Genomic DNA, 16,382 nt, shown 5'->3' with positions numbered 1-16,382 from the left:
AATCGGCGCCTAGAAGGAGTTTTATTTTAACAACAAACATAGCTAATATAGTTAATGATAATGCTAACTTATAGTCACCCCAAAGATCACCGATCAGGCCTAATCAAGGGGCAGTGTATTAATAGCCTTCAAAACAGTTTTATATGAACTGAGAGGATTGTGCGATCTGCACAGTCAGACCAGTATGAGAATCGAAGTTGTAGTTTTAACACTGATGAGAAAGTATTTGATAATCTGCAATATATGTGTCTGCCAATTCTGGGACTGCAAGTATGTCTGTTATTGATATTGCCTTGTCCACAGAATAGTTTATATTTATAATGTATGAGGAGTCGTGTCCCCATAGGGGCATGACTCTACGTGGCCAAAGGACACGTAGGGTCATAACCCTACACGGACATGACCATCGGTTACTGAGTCAACCAATTATAATCCACGATAACTAATCATGCCTGACCATGCCCGATAATACCATTTGATATACCACACGATATATTGATGGTAATAATAAGATGGAGTCCGATACTTGATTGGTGATAACAGATGTTTCAATATCAATATCAATGCACCTGATATGAATCGGTGATAGTAATAAGAGAATACTGATCTGAGTCCTAAACATGCAACTCATATATATATATATATATATATATATATATATACACACGCATATGTACACACACACACACACACACATCAGTTTGTTTACAGCATACTGTAATGAACCAGATTCAGATGCTCTGTATTACTTTGACTGATGCTAAACTTCAACATACAGTACCTTTCAGCTAAAATGCCAATTGGGGGGGTATCTATTTCATCAAAATTTACCCGAACATTCAATCGTGCTAAGTAAACAATGACATTATGATGGCAATTTCTGTGTACCTTGCATATTCTATGCAATAAACCTATTTTATCCCACAAATCAGTGGAGATTTCAGGTGTGTTACAAATTTGAGAAGCCTTTAACTTAAAGAGAAGGTGCTATTGTATACTCAACAAATTGACAAAGGAAACTAAATATGTGGCAGGGAATCCAAATCAGACCCTAAATAGTGGGTGATTTTATCTTAGAACATTATTAGCCTTGCTATGATATTAAGAAAAAATGGAGATTAATGTGACAGAGAACCCAATTTAGATCCTGGAATGTGATTTTATCTTAAATTATTTCTGGCTTCCCTATGATATCATCTTTGTGATTAGACTTAAACTGATGTTATTTAGAGTTTAAAGTTGATTATCACAGCAGCCTCAATAAATGACTTATGTTGCATTTAAGTAGGAATAAATGAACCTTATTAAATATGCATCAAGTCATCCTTCCCCCCGGCGAAGAAAGTGGGAAATTAAGGAGGAACCTTTACTGCCATCTTTGATGCAACCATGAACATAAGGTGGTCAAGTCTTATGCTCAGGCTTACAGATTCTAACTTTTAACATAAGGCAGTCAAGTCTTATGCTCAAGCTTAGAGATTCTAACTGAAACTCGGGAAATTGATTCAATTTCATTTCAACCTCTTCTGGGTCCGACACCACCTTGGGCTTGAGTATTAAAAGTATAATTGATCTAGAGAGTCTCACAGCTATGTTTCTGCAATAATCTTCTTTACCCTGGAAACTTTGGTTGTGCCTACATTTTTTCTTAGTGTGAATGGTTTTGCAATTGACTTTCCATTTCTAAATTACATGTTTAAACTTCAAACCATCATGGTGGATATTAAAACTGAACTGGAAAGGTACTTTGATGTGTCATTGTAATTAAACTTTCAATAAAAATGCTTTCAACCTTGGATTGAAGTTTAATTGAAAAATCTAATAGCGTGTCAACTATATATCTTCATGTTAAGTTATAATACTTGAAATGAGTTTTTATCTGTATCTACATGCATCCTTGCCTCACCTCTTTAGGGTAGATTCATCATCTGGTGCATTAATATTTTGATTTCACCTTTAGGTTCTTGGTTACAAGGAGGTTCATGCATCAGCTCTGAATTAAAATTGAGCATTTCATAAGATTTTAAAGACATTTGGGTTTGTTTTAATATACAGGTACTTCAACGGGAGGCAAGATTGAGTTGAACTTGGAAAAGAGTGTCAGACTTATAGTATCACTGATATGGACAGGAAACCTTAATTTAATCTTGGTTTCTGTTGGCAGCAGGCACTGCCAGTTTTTGCTTTCATTCTTGTCATGCTGTAACTAGATACTGCATGTGTTCAAGTTTAACTCAAGGTAAACAGATATTTACTGTCCAATTTTCTTTTAGGTTCATTAGTATTGTCGGGGCATACATTAAAATTAAACATAGAAAGCTTTTAAAAAGAAATTGTAGTGTCTAAAGATTTTGCATTGAAAATAATGCTTATGAATTATGCAAGCTTTCTCATTTCCTTTTAAATAGACAATCTGTATAATGTGTCATTTGTTTCATTCATAAATATGCTCTTAGTAGGCAACCTTAACAGCATATTGTTTGACATATAATTAAGTGGGATGTATTTGAAAAATGGATTGTTCGACAAATATGAATTATTCAGCAATACTTCATTTTTTTTGGCTCATGATGGATATCATCATTGTATCTTTTTGTTTATTATATTTTAGAACTGGTTTGAGCATAACTCATTATCCTATCTTCGTTAAAGAACTAATTCTTGCTTACAATTCTTTAGTTCCAATAGTTCTATTTTGCATATGAGACAAGGTTAAGCAGCGAGTTTTATGCGCAAAACATGCATTTGGAAGCAGCCTGCCTATTATTTATCAGTTTAAAGGGAATATGTTTTTGATTAAGGAAAACATGTTTTGAAGGGTGCCTGAAATCCTTTACAAGTCAAAATATTTTCAATGAAGCCCAAATCAAATATACTATAGCCCAAGGGTGAAATAGGTCACCAACCAAAACAAGGTGACCAAGGTGGCCTCACAGATAACGCAGTACACTTCAACTACCAAAATAGGTTTTGAATGGGAACCTGAAACCCCATGGTAACAAAAGAAATAGACAGTTAGTCCTGAACTATGTCGAACTACAAAGAGCAATAGGCCAAAAGGGCCAGGAGATCCAAACAAAAGGGGGACAACTTCAAATAGGCGAGCGATAGGTTAAGAAAATCGAGCCTCAAGATTTATATTTCAGTCTTGTCTTTTGAGAATGTAAACACATCAAACGATGGACTGGAGGGCTTGACCTTTTTCCTTTTTATTGTTGTCCATCCATCCTCCACCTTCTTAGCATCCTTCTGCCACGCAAAGTTAGCAACACCACAACCAACCTCCAAAACCCTCGCGGTAGGAGAAAAAACACCACCACATGAAATCTGGACCACATCAGTAGAAGGGACAACAACACCATCCTGAGACAGAGCTGCAAGAGGGGCAACAATCAAATCACCAGTTACAACTTCCGAAGGAGGGACAACTGTATTGGCCACCATCATAGGGGCAACATTTGAACCATTAGAGACAACAACAAAATCTGCCACTAGAGAATCCTGAGAAGAGTCAACCAACCCAACCCCAACAGAGGAAACCCTCTGAACCATGTAGTGATCATTCGAGACCCCCATACACAAAGACAGTGACTTCTTTGATCTAAACTTTTTAGAGGAGTATCGCGCAACAAGGTGGCTGGTCTTATGGCATTTCCTGCATTTGAAGGAGATACCTTCATAATCAAGAAGCTGAATCCAAGAGTCGTTAGGAGAGGCCAACTTAATCTTTTTAGGGAGCCACTTAGAGACATTAATCTCCACAAGAATGCGAGCATACGTCGTCTGAAACACATTGAAAGACACAATATCAACCAATCAGAAGTTCCTGAAGGCCTCCCCCACAGCCTCTAGGACAGAATCCAACGATAAGTGAAGGGGAAGATTCGACAACCTTACCCATATAGAAATCTTATTAAAGGATTCAGTCGACGGGTCAAAATCCTTATACCAAGGTTTAGCCATCAAGGGGAACCTCTCCTCCCAAGAGAAACCATGACACAAGATGACATTTCTATCTTTAGTTGTAGCAAATTTCACAATAAAAAAGCCCCTTGCCACATGATAAATTTGGACTAAATCCGAAATGATAGGGTCCTAATATTTGGATATCCAAGCATGCAGATCCGATAGAGAGGGCCAAAATTCCCTAAAACAAAAAGTAGCAACTGTAGAAGAGAAGTTTGCCACATATGTGGAAATCTCATCAACAATATCATACTCTAGATCAATCATAATCAGGTTACTTACAACAACAGACACAATAAAACAGAGCCCCGAACGCATAGCTTGACCACCAATACCAGCCTCATAGGCAACCACATCAGCATAAGAGATGGTGAATCTTCATGTAGCACCATAAGGTTGAGCATCAGGGGAATGGAGAGCCGCCCCAACAGGAGCCACGAGCACCGAAGCCACACCTCTAAACGCAGCAAAGGGGCCACCAACCGTCATGGCCAAAGGACGAAACCCTGCCCCATTGACTGCTTGAGAATGGGCGGGAGAAGACTGTTTTTCAAACCCAGCAAAGGCATCGCAAAATATGTTATCTATGATGCTTGGTATCAAATTTTGTAGTTCTTTGACCACGTTTTAATTTTTTGATTAATGGCCTACCAAGATTTTTTAAGTAAGCTCTAGCTGAAGGCTTGGAATGTTAATTGTGTCTTCTCCTATCTAAAGCAAATAGTGGTTTTGAGAATGAGATTAAACTTAAACAACTGACAAATTATTCTTTATTTAGTGTCCTTTCACCACCTCAATGGGCTTAACATACTAGCTATCTAAACTCTTCCAGTGGTTGAGACTGGTAATAATTTGGTGCCCACTATTTTTTGAAGAAGCTTCCAGTTCTCCATGAAGTATAAGGCTTTTATTTTCAATTTTGTTCGTATTAGCATGTTGCATAAATTGATTCTCATTCCTCCCATAGAACTAACAGCTTTCCTAGTAGCAATATTCATGATAAAATATAGCCCATCCTTTTATCTAGCTATTAGATGATTACAAATGGAGCATTATACTGCCATTTTCAGGTCTATATGGTGTAAGTGAACCATGCAAAATTTATGATATATATGAATTGTACCTTGAGTTTTTGTTTTACTTGATTTAGCATATAATTATCTTGTTAATGTTTCTTTTCTTTTCCTTTTCATTTCTTTTGGTTGGTCATAAGGTGGGAATGTGGGGTGAATTCTTCGTTCTCGATACACCAAATGAATGAATACAAGTAGAGAATCGAACAACTTTGTTTGAAGATATCTTCACACCGAATGATGTGGTTGTGCATAGTAAGATGGTTGTTTGAAGTACTGCAGTTGTGTAGACCAACGCGGGTACTCAGAGCAATAGCGTGGGTACTCAGAGCAACATAGGTACACATGACAAGACAGGTACTCAGAACAACACCGGTGTGCAACAAGTACCACAGATTTAGAAGAAATTAATAATGGCAAGATCAAAGGAAAAATTGTCGAAGTTCAACGGCGATGAGACGATCGATCCAGTCAAACACTGTAAAACATGTGAAACAATCTGGATGGCGAACAATGTAACAAACTAGGATGACCGGGTCCAATATAGCGATTGAGTGGTTTTTGAATGCCGATCCACAAAAATCAACTTCATGGCCAGACGTCAAGAAAGAATTCATAGCCGAGTTCTGACTACTGAGAGATGATAATGAGATAGTAGCAGAAATCTACAGTATTAAGCAGGGAAAAAATGAAATAATCCATGTATATGCAAGGACGCTGAAAGAGCTGGTAGGAAAAACATAAAGCCAACCAACAGACGGATTGAAGAAAAGGTGGCTCGTCGAAGGGCTACAACCAACACTGAAGAAGAAGAAGAAGATGGTACCTTTGACGTCATAAGTGGATACATATAACCGAGCAATCGACTTGGAGAGTGAACAAAAAATAGGTAAAAAGAAGAAAAATAAATCATCGGACTCAAGAAGATTCATCCTTCGAAAGCAGTAGTGACAAGGAATCAAGTAAGAAGGTTCGAGCACTACAAAAGGACATGTTCCATATGATGGAGTTCAAAAGCATGAAAAAGAATCTAGGCCAAGTGAGAGAAGGGGAACTGTGGTGTACAAATTGTATGGAGGGCCACACAAAGGGCTTTTGTTCGAAAAAACAATTTTGTGATATTTTCCAAATTGCGGGACATTCCACCAAGGAATGCCCATTCAATATGAAAATGAAGGGACACCACCAAGTATTGGTAACACAGTAAGTGTCCACCTTAGGAGCAGGAATGAGTACGAACAATGATGCAAGCTTAGGAGGGTACCGTAACAACCAGTGTGGATGAGGTGATAACAACAATAATGATAATAGCAATAATGGGGGCCGAAGTTGGATATAGTACGATTCGAGTGGACGAAAAATGATACAATATCGGGCGTGCAACCTGTGGAGACTATACCACGAAGGGAACACCACAACTATTGTGCAGATAGTGTGGCCCTGGAGACCATGAGGATTCAAATTGCCCTAAGCCTAGTGTGAACTTGTTAAGTATAGAAACATGTAAAGATGAGGAGACATTAGCCATTATTCGCGCGCAAGAAAAAGTGTATCTAGATCTGGAAGAGGAAAAGAAAAGGTTGCAGTAGATGCGAGCATAATTAGAAAAAGAAATGGAGGTTGAAAAATTACAAAGGACATCGTCGGCACCTCAAGGAGGAACCTGACATAACAAAATATTATACAATAGGTAATGCAAATTGAGGTCCTTATGAAGCTGAATGACCTTACAATGCCTCAGCTACGAACTACAATCCTGAACATCACACCACTTCTGAAGGTGACAAAAGATCTAGGAAAAGATGCACAAGGTGGAAGTGGCATGACTGTGACAGACTCAATGCTACTTGCCCTCACTATGAGAAGACACCTTGCAATAGTAGAGATGGTTATTGTAGGAACCATCCTCACAGACACAATTGTAGATGGAGGATCAGGAGTGAATGTGCTATCGAAAGATATATGGAAGAAGTTGGGGCAACCTACGTTATGGCCACCTACATTTCAATTGCTCACCGCCGATCAACACAAGATCAAGCCTTTAAGGACTCCATTGGCACAACTTGTAACCATTGAGACACAACTAGTCTTACTGGATTTTGTGGTTATACCATTAAAAAGAAAAGGGTACAATGCCATCCCTTGACAAGGCTGGCTAGTACAGGTGAAAATAAAACATGATCGGAAATGAAATACTCTATCTATGGAAAATGGAGGTCGGAGATTTATAATTGACCTACATACACAGATGGTAGGAGAGGAGGCAACATTGTCGGATTTCGAAGGCGAAGGCGAAGGAGACAATGAAGGGAAGAAACAAATGGAGCCTAACAAAGAAGGAATATTGAGATTAGGAGGGTCTAATGATGATGACTTGGACTTGGTGAACAACCTACTTCATTGGCAGATGGAGGACTATGATCTCTTTCCGAGTTGAAACATGTTAGGGGTCGAGGATGGAAATAAAGAAAAGGATAATGAATCTCCGAAGGAGTATAGAGAAGTGAAGGTAGGAGAAGCACAAATTGATGAAACACCTATGTATACGTTTAGTGAAGGCAAACCTATTAAATACAAAGAACCTATAGTAAAAACGATGAACTTAGGGGATGAGGCTATCCCAAAAAATATATTTGTGGGAGATCACTGGAATCCAGTTCTAAAAGCGACAACGTTTAAAATATTTATGAAATATAAGGATGTTTTTGCCTGGACGTATAAAGACCTGAAAGGGGTATTACCGGAATTATGCGTCCACTGCACCCCACTAATAGGAGCAGTACTCGTATGGAAGCGACCATACCGAAGGAACAAAAACTATGCCGTACGAGTCACTGATGAGATCAATAGAATGCTTGAAGTGGGCATTATTTTTAGGGACTATTTGTTTGTTGGCATTAGGAATTCAAAATTAGAATAGAGAAATAGAATGAGAATGGAAATGGGGAATGGGAATAGAAAAGGGCAATTCCAAACCTATTTGGTTCACTTGGAATTCGATTGGGAATATGTTAATCCATTGTTTGGTTGTACACAAATGGAATAGGAATAAGGTTATGTATACTCAAAAATATTTTCCTTAATTTTTTTTGTATTAATTTATTATTTTTTGGTTAATTTTTTCAATAATGGTAAAATCGTTAATTTATTTTCATTTTTATTTTATTCATTGAAGCTAATGAGAAATATAATTTATTTCATTTTTTTAAATAGATAGATATAATAAAAAAAGATGTTTAATTTTTTTATTTTTTTTAATAAATATTTTTTTATACAAATAATAATAATATTTTTTTAATAGAAAAATGTTAAAATAAAAATTAAAAATCAGATTGGGAAAAGGAATGGCCTATTCCAATAACAACTATTTTTTGGAATGGATATATGCTCATTTTAGGGGTAAAATTGGAATATGTTTGCCTATTCCCTATTTCGATTTGGGGTACCAAACAAAGAATACATTTTCTATTCCAATTTTCCTATTCCTATTCCAGCAAACAAACGGGCCTTTAGGGTATAAACGAGTGAGTGAGTATCATTGATTGTGATATCTCTGAAGGACACCACCCAAATAAGGATGTGTGGACTTTTGATGCTTGAATGTTGACGATTAAGGATTCATTCTCAATACCATTCACCGAAAATATTTTGGAAGAAGTCATAGGGCATGAAATCTATTCATTTGCGGATGGGTTTTTTGGATACAACCAGAGATCCATTGCGGAAGACGATAGACTCAAAACAACCTTCATAGTAGAAGATGGAGTGTATGCCTACAATAGAATGACGTTCGGACTGCGCAATGCCTTGACAACATTTTAGAGAATTATCTTGCACATCTTCGATAAGATGTCAGTCAGGAACTTTAAGGCATTTTTGGATGATTGGTCAATTTTTAGTGTGGAGGACAAACATTTGATCACACTCAAAGAATGCATGGAAAGATGTAGACGAACAAGATTGGCATTGAATTAGAAGAGGTGCAGATTCATTGTACCATAGGGGAAGCTAGTGGGACACATTGTATGCAAAGCAGGATTAAAGACGGATCCTGACAAAATTTGGGTAATCATGGAAATGCCACTGTCGATAGATGTGATAGAGGTGACATCATTCCTCAGACACATTGGATACGACCGAAGGTTCATTAAGAATTTTGCCAAAATATCTTATCCACTTGACAAACTAGCCTGTAAGGGCGAACCTTACAAATGTGAAGCATGGCATAATGAAGCTTTTGAAGGATTCAAAACAAGATTAGCTACAACACCTATCCTGGCTTATCTGAACTAGGACAAGGAGTTCCTTGTCCATGTCAACGCATCAAACTACGCAATTGGAGCAACATTGGCATAGACAGGTGATCATAGATTGGATCATCTGGTGTACTTTGCGAGTAGACTACTAGCTAAAGCAGAGAAGAATTATAGTACAAGAGAGTGGGAGACTCTCGAAATGGTGTACACCATACAAAAGTTTAGACATTATCTATTGGTGACCCCATTCGTATCTTATGTAGATCATCAAGTGCTGTTATATCTTGTGAACAAAATGATCATCCAAGGATAGATAAGTAGATGGTTATTACAGTTACAGGATTTCACATTCAAAATTGTGGTACGGCTTGGGAAAAGCCATGAGTGCAGATCATTTATCAAGGATCAAGTCAAGAGAACAATAGGAGGGAGTCAACAACAATTTTCTCGACGCACAACTATTCCAGATTGTCGTACTACCATCCTGGTATGTGAGTATCGTGGAATATCTTTTGACGGGGCAATTTCCTAGGGATATGCTGCCAAGTGAAAGGAGGAAATTGGTGCAGAGAAGTTGAATGTTTCAATTGATCCATTGGTTGTTGTATAAGATGGAACCTGACCAGATTTTAAGATGATGTTTTATAGAAGAAGAAATACCAAAGGTGTTAAAGGAAGCACATGAAGGACTCGCAAGAGGACATATGCGGTTGGATACAATTGCGTGGAAGATACTTCTGGCAGGGTTATGGTGGTCTACCGTACACAATGATGCCAGGGAGTGGGTCGTTGCATGTGATACATGTTAGAGGATTGGAAAACCACTGAAGAAGGATTTCATGCCTTTGAACCCTTCACACACACACATGAATTATTTGAATGCTAGGGGTTAGACTTTGTGGGACTCCTCAAGGTACATAAGACCTAGAGATGCAGGTACATTATGGTAGCAACAAAGTACCTTACCAAGTAGGTAAAGGCACTTGCCCTACCAGGCAACTCTACAGTAAGCATGAAAAATTCATCTACGAACAGATTATCGCAAGATACATAATCTCGCTGCAGTTGACAAGTGACCATGGGGGACATTTTATCAATCACATCATCCAACTACTCACCACAGAGTTCAAGATATGCCATTCCCTATCAATCTTGTACTATCCTAGAGCAAATGGACAAGCGGGAGCAATGAACAAAATCTTGGTTGTAGTAATCTACGAGTCCTACGTAGTTGAAGGAGAGGATTGGGAGGAAAAGCTACCATCGACATTATGGGAATATTAGACCTCGTACAAAGTCACCATAGGACATTGCCTTCCAGCTGATGTATAGATAGGAAGCCATGGTACTGACATAATTCATGATACCGAGTTTGTGAATAGCAATTGAAAACAAGCTAGGAGATACAAAAAGTCTCAGAGAAAGATTGTACAAATTGAATAAACTTGACGAACGACGATTACAAATGCAATGAGCTATCGAAGTTTCACATTGTAGATGCAATGCATGGCACGAAAAGCACTTAAAATGCAACAAGTTTCAAGCGAGCCAACTAGTATTGAAGTAGAATGGGCGCAATGAGAGCAAACCAGGCAAATTCAAAGTGAAATGGGTAGGGCCATATAAAATTTGTGAAGTGGGCGATAATGGAACAATAAAGCTATGGATGGATGGAAAGGAGGTGACTGATGCAGTAAATGGGTCGAAATTAAAAATTTATCACGAAAGAAATAAGGTGCCTCCACGGACGAACAACTCAGTATAAAAAATAATAATAAATAATGTATATATGTAAGATAAATATATAATTATAATAAACATGAGCAAAAAAGAACACCGTATGACTGGAGATTAAGAGAAAAAGGAGATAAGTAGCATAACCGTACGACACAAAAAGAGATGAAGGAGAAAAGTAGATAAAGAAATTTGAAGCACATACTGTACGATTAAGTCACGAACCTAAAGGAAAGACTGAGAACAACAAATATGAATACCATATGGTATTGAAGGCTTGGAATAGAGGCAAAATACAAGGCTTAGTCATGCAATATATGAATATCGTACGACCATAAAGTAAAATGTATTATACAGCCTAGAGGAAAGATCACAAAGCAAGCTTATCGTACGACTAGAAAACTAAATGGTCTGAGGAGATCATACAGATGTACGGTAACAAGGAAAGCGAGGAGAAGCAGGTAAGGGTCAAGGTAATTACTGTACGACAAAATAAGACATCGTACAAGCAAAGTAGGAGGTTATTGTGCAACTATTGGTGCTGTATGACCTCTGGAGCAAATAGATAGGATACAAAATCCAAGCCTCTATGCGATCAACCATACTGTGACAAAGTAGCTGACGTGGGCATACGACTGTATGACCAAGAGGGAAGCATGGTGTTGAAGCTATTTTGATACTGTAAGGTTTAAAAGAGGTTCATTAGAAGCTAAGTGCAAAATATACAGTATCACATAAATCGTGACAGTACAGAGGATATCATATGGTTTAGGCAACCCGAACAACAGTCATCATACGGTTAGTATAAGGCCATAGTATTGGAGGGAAATTGTGCATCGTACGACCAATGAGGAAACAAGATGTTGCACCATACTACCGTACAACAATAATGGAAACGTAGGGATGGAACAAAGCTTTTGGTAAACTGTGTTAGTATAAAGGGAGAGTACAAACCATAGGTGCAACCGTATAGTAAGCAAAGTCAAGTGCACAAAATGATATTCTCAAAACACATTGATTAGGAGATGTTAAAGTGGAGCCGTACCATTTGTATGGTAGAGTTGAAACTCAATTTGTGGAGTTGTACCATTTAGCAAAAAGTTGAACTGTAAAGTTGTGACAAAGTGTGAGCAATTGACCTAACCATTTTTTTTTCTCCACACAAAATGACAAAGGAAGTGACAATTATGCAGTTAGCCAGAAAGAGGGCTTGGAAAATGAAGTTAGAGGAAAATTCAACAAGCACAACCATGAATAGAAATGTGAAGATCTTGTCGTCAAGAGTGCGTGTTGCAGGAGGCACAAGCACAAGCGCAAGTAAAAAGAAAGGCAAGCAAGCAGTGCAATTAGTTGCAAACGATCACCTCACAGTACAAAATATCTCATTTGAGGGCTTGAATGGAGCGGAATGTAGGAAATGGTGGCAGGAGACACCTGATAACCATCTTGTGAAAAAAAACATTCGAAAGGCACAGGTGGAATGGGCAATACAAATGCCTATATTTTGCATTCAAGATTACAAAATGATAGAAATGTATGATAGATTCTCTTGAATCAGTTCGTTCACCTATCTTGGACGCAACCTTGTAATTTTATTCATACCACCAGATTTCACATTGGTATTTGGAATACCTAGTCATGCATAGGGTGGGAAGAAAATTGACAAGTCGAAAAAATTGAGTTAAGAGGTGAAGGCGCAGTTGATACATCTGGTATGCGGGGATTTGACGCAAATAGAGAAAGAAGCTCTCATGGACACGTTTTAGGGTAGAGGATTGAAGAAGTCCAATATTCAGGAAAGGCACTGGCATTATCTCATGGACTTAGTAAAGAGTCGCCTCAGAGGATCAAGCCGCGCATCTGACATTTCATTTTCGTAGGTCACGACGATGAACGAGATTCTATAGGGGAGAGTGTACGATTGGGCTGCACTATTAGCAAAAAGAATGTATGAATTTATAACACTGCAACATAAGACATTCTACATTCCATACTATGCAATTGGGTTACTCTTGGAGGCCACAATGCAGATGATTCCCCACGACAGGCTGAAGGCCAAGCCTGGGCCACTCGTGCCAGACGAGCTCCCTATTGTGCAGTGGAGACATCTGGACACACTTGGCAGCAAGACCACAGTTAGGCAAAAATGACCGAGACAAGATGTAGGAGATACCAATAGTGGTCGACAACAGTCGTCTTCCAATGAGAGTGGGATCAACGGAGGAGGTGGAAGTGATCACGACAACACCACTACTATTTCAGTGACCTGTACTTTCAATGACAATGCATTTGGTTATGATGGGTACGACACATATCCTAGGGTTTGGTCAGTTCAGGAAGCCAGTGATGATGACCTTGGTTACTATAGCAGTTTAGCCAACTATAGAGACCCTGACCATTCTATAGGCCTTAGCCGTAGTAGGGACAGAGTCACATCCGTCACCGACAAAGACAATCATACTAGAGGAAATGATGGGGTTACCAGTAAGGGTTGTCTGAGAGGCTTTGCCAACCATTCCAGAGGTAGGGACTGAGATACTTATACCTGATGCTGAGATAAACACTCAGGGGGAAGTAATGGAGATACCGATACATGCAGAAACAAGTGAGGGTTTGAGCACTCTTGGATGTAGTGGGCTCGGATGTGGTGGTTACAATAGATGCAGTTTTGTTCGCCAGTAGTTGAGGAGCCGAGCAGAGCAAGTAAATCTTAGAAGTTGAGCACGTACTTGAGTACGAGGTTTAACCGCACACCAGCGCCACAAGTGTCAGACATTCTCACACTTGCACGAGAAGTAGCCGCCGATGGAGACCCTACTGCCACATAGAGATAGACACAGACACAAGTGGAGGAGGGTCACCTGACACAGATCAATGAGATACCACACTCCTCGATAGATAACACTGCAGAGAGAATGATAGAGGCAGTGAAGATGGCTATGGGTACTCAACAACCTATAGTAGGGTTGGAGACAATAACGGGACAGGATGCTGAGTCATTCCTGGGTCACATAGTGACTTGGGCTTGCCAAGCAGTGGTCTCTGCATAGAAATAGGCTTTGGATTCAGTGGTACAAGAGTTGGAGCACATTATATCCTTCATTAGAGTAGGGTGTGCAACTGCCTTTTCAGTCTTCTTTGAGGAGTGCGAATGGCCTAGAGTAGAGACTTCGAAGATTCACTAGGATTAGACCACCAAAAAGCCAGTTGTGGAGAGCCACATAGAGACTGACTTGTGAGATAGTCTAGATTCATCGAGATGCTTATTATGCTCTTCAGAGAGCCAGGAAGACCAGGTAGCGACAAAGAGGGCTCGGGAGGAGTCAACTACTAGGTTAGCAGCAATAAAGGTGGACCTAACTGCAGAAAGAGCAGCTAGGGAGTCAGAAGGAGTAGCCTAGGAGTTTGAGAGGCTTACAATTATGGCTTGACTAGATGAGGCTAGGTGAGAGAAGAGTCGACTACAACAGGAGTTAGCAGCAAAGGAGGTAGAGCTTGGAGAGATTGCCACGATGATGCAATCAGCCCTAGAAATTCAAATAGAGGCCGAAGCAAATTTGGAGACTTGGACCAAGCAAGTGCGTGAGCTATGAGCAAAATTGGACAAGCTTAGAGAACAACCATCTACCACACTAGGGACACGTCCTTCTTCTTAGTTGTGAACTTTGATGTAATTAGTGAATTAGTTGTTGACTCATATTTCTTGAGTTTTGATGTATAAGTTGTCTCTATTTTGTCGTCTGGAGATGACTTTACTTTTTGGGGGGGATGATGTTGTTGGTAAAATCCATATTGTAGTCGACGGGAAGAGTTGGTATCCGAAAGGTCGCATGACGATTGAGTCACCCCTTCAGAAAGTATATTTACATTGTTCGAACAGACTTACAGATCCTCATTGTATTTGGAATTGCATATATACTTATGAATAAAGTATTGTATTTTGTGTTACATTCTAATATCTTAATGCAATACGTATCTGTTTACCCTGTATGGTAAACACTTAGTATTGAATTTCATCTTCTAGGAGCGAATTCAGCAACTTAGCATATAAACTACAAGATGAACCTCACATTGTCTACATGATTCTAAATTAGTTTGCTAACAATTTTTTTGTGATGGATTTTATCTTATGATTTTGCAGATGTGTTGCTTATTTTCAATTTGTTTGTAACCTTATTGTCCTAATATCATGTTTTTATAGCAACGATCCAATAAGGCAAGATATTGGTTCAGACGAACTGTGCATCTTATTAGATTGCATTATCTCTCATTATTAGCTCAAAATAGTTTAAACACTCAACGTATCAATCGAGATTCCACTTCACGCCAATGTATTTAAATACATACAACTATAATACAAATCTACATCTCAATAAATAAGAAATTTTCTTACAAGTCTTCTCATCTCAATGCTATTCCTTTGGTTGTACATAATCTGTATTCCTCACAAACTTGCTTGTTAGCTTTCTTTCTCTCTACCTTATTTTGTCTCTAAACTCGTACCATATACAACCTCATCTTCTCCTCCTTTCATTCGCTTATGACAACTATATGTATATTCTTCTTCATTCCAGGCACACATACTTCTCCCATTGAGCCTGGTCTCTTACTAATCTGCCTTGAGATTGTTCAACGCCTATAGAGGAAGTTTTATTGATTTTTTACTTTGGATTACCCACTCTTTATGCACTTGTTCTTCCCAAGAACTTCACTTGCCTATGTTGCCTCTCCAAAACTCTCCCTTTCTTTCACTAGAGAACCTCCTTCTTTCCTTGCTCACTCTGCATTTTCTCCTCTCTTTGCAGCTCCTCCCTCCATGTTTCAATTCTCTCACAACTCCACCTTCACACTCCCCCGCTCCCCCTCACATGCTCACCACCTCCCACACAACTTGTCTTCTTTCTCAAACTGCACTAGGCAACCCTAATAAAAAAACCTCTCTACCATGTTATTAGTCACTCCAGAATTGCATTGGCTTACCTGCTTCTTATTTGGTCTAAAAAGTCGTTGCCCTTCACATCATCTTTATAGCCCTATCTTTTTCTTGTATGTTGCTACTCTTAATTGATCACATCATAATTTGCAACACTTTTTGGTGTAGGTGTTCCTCTTGGCCCTCAACGAATTCTCCAATTTCCTTTGATACTTGTCCAACAAATATTGAACATTGTCCCTATCTTGGGTGTTACATCACATAATAGTTTAGATTGTTTCAAGTTCCCATTCCAAAACTCCCACTTGAGCACGGGCCATGAGGATGGTAATTTTATGCTTGAGATTAGTGTATTTAATTATAGAGTGCCAATAGATCCATGAAACATTATATCAAGAACTAATCTAACCAAAGAAACAA

General features: G+C 38.7%; 1 protein-coding gene across 1 annotated transcript in view; it reads left to right on the top strand.

Moving 5' to 3' along the window:
- The window catches only part of LOC149534242 (Transport protein particle (TRAPP) component), a 69,027-nt gene extending 66,615 nt beyond the window's left edge, over window positions 1-2,412 (top strand). Inside the window, exon 8 of the mRNA XM_089806907.1 lies at window positions 2,056-2,412. Within this exon, the coding sequence (XP_089663033.1) occupies window positions 2,056-2,085 (30 nt within the window). The 3' untranslated portion in view covers window positions 2,086-2,412. The remainder of the gene's footprint in view (window positions 1-2,055) is intronic.
- The last annotated feature ends 13,970 nt before the right edge of the window (window positions 2,413-16,382 follow it).

This window comes from Cupressus sempervirens, chromosome 10 (genome assembly GCF_028749045.1).
Source record: "Cupressus sempervirens isolate cs-2001-9-10 chromosome 10, ASM2874904v1, whole genome shotgun sequence".
NCBI classification, from domain to species: Eukaryota; Viridiplantae; Streptophyta; class Pinopsida; order Cupressales; family Cupressaceae; genus Cupressus; species Cupressus sempervirens.
The sequence above is the reverse complement of the archived record's forward strand: the minus strand, read 5'-3'. Positions and strand labels throughout refer to the sequence as shown.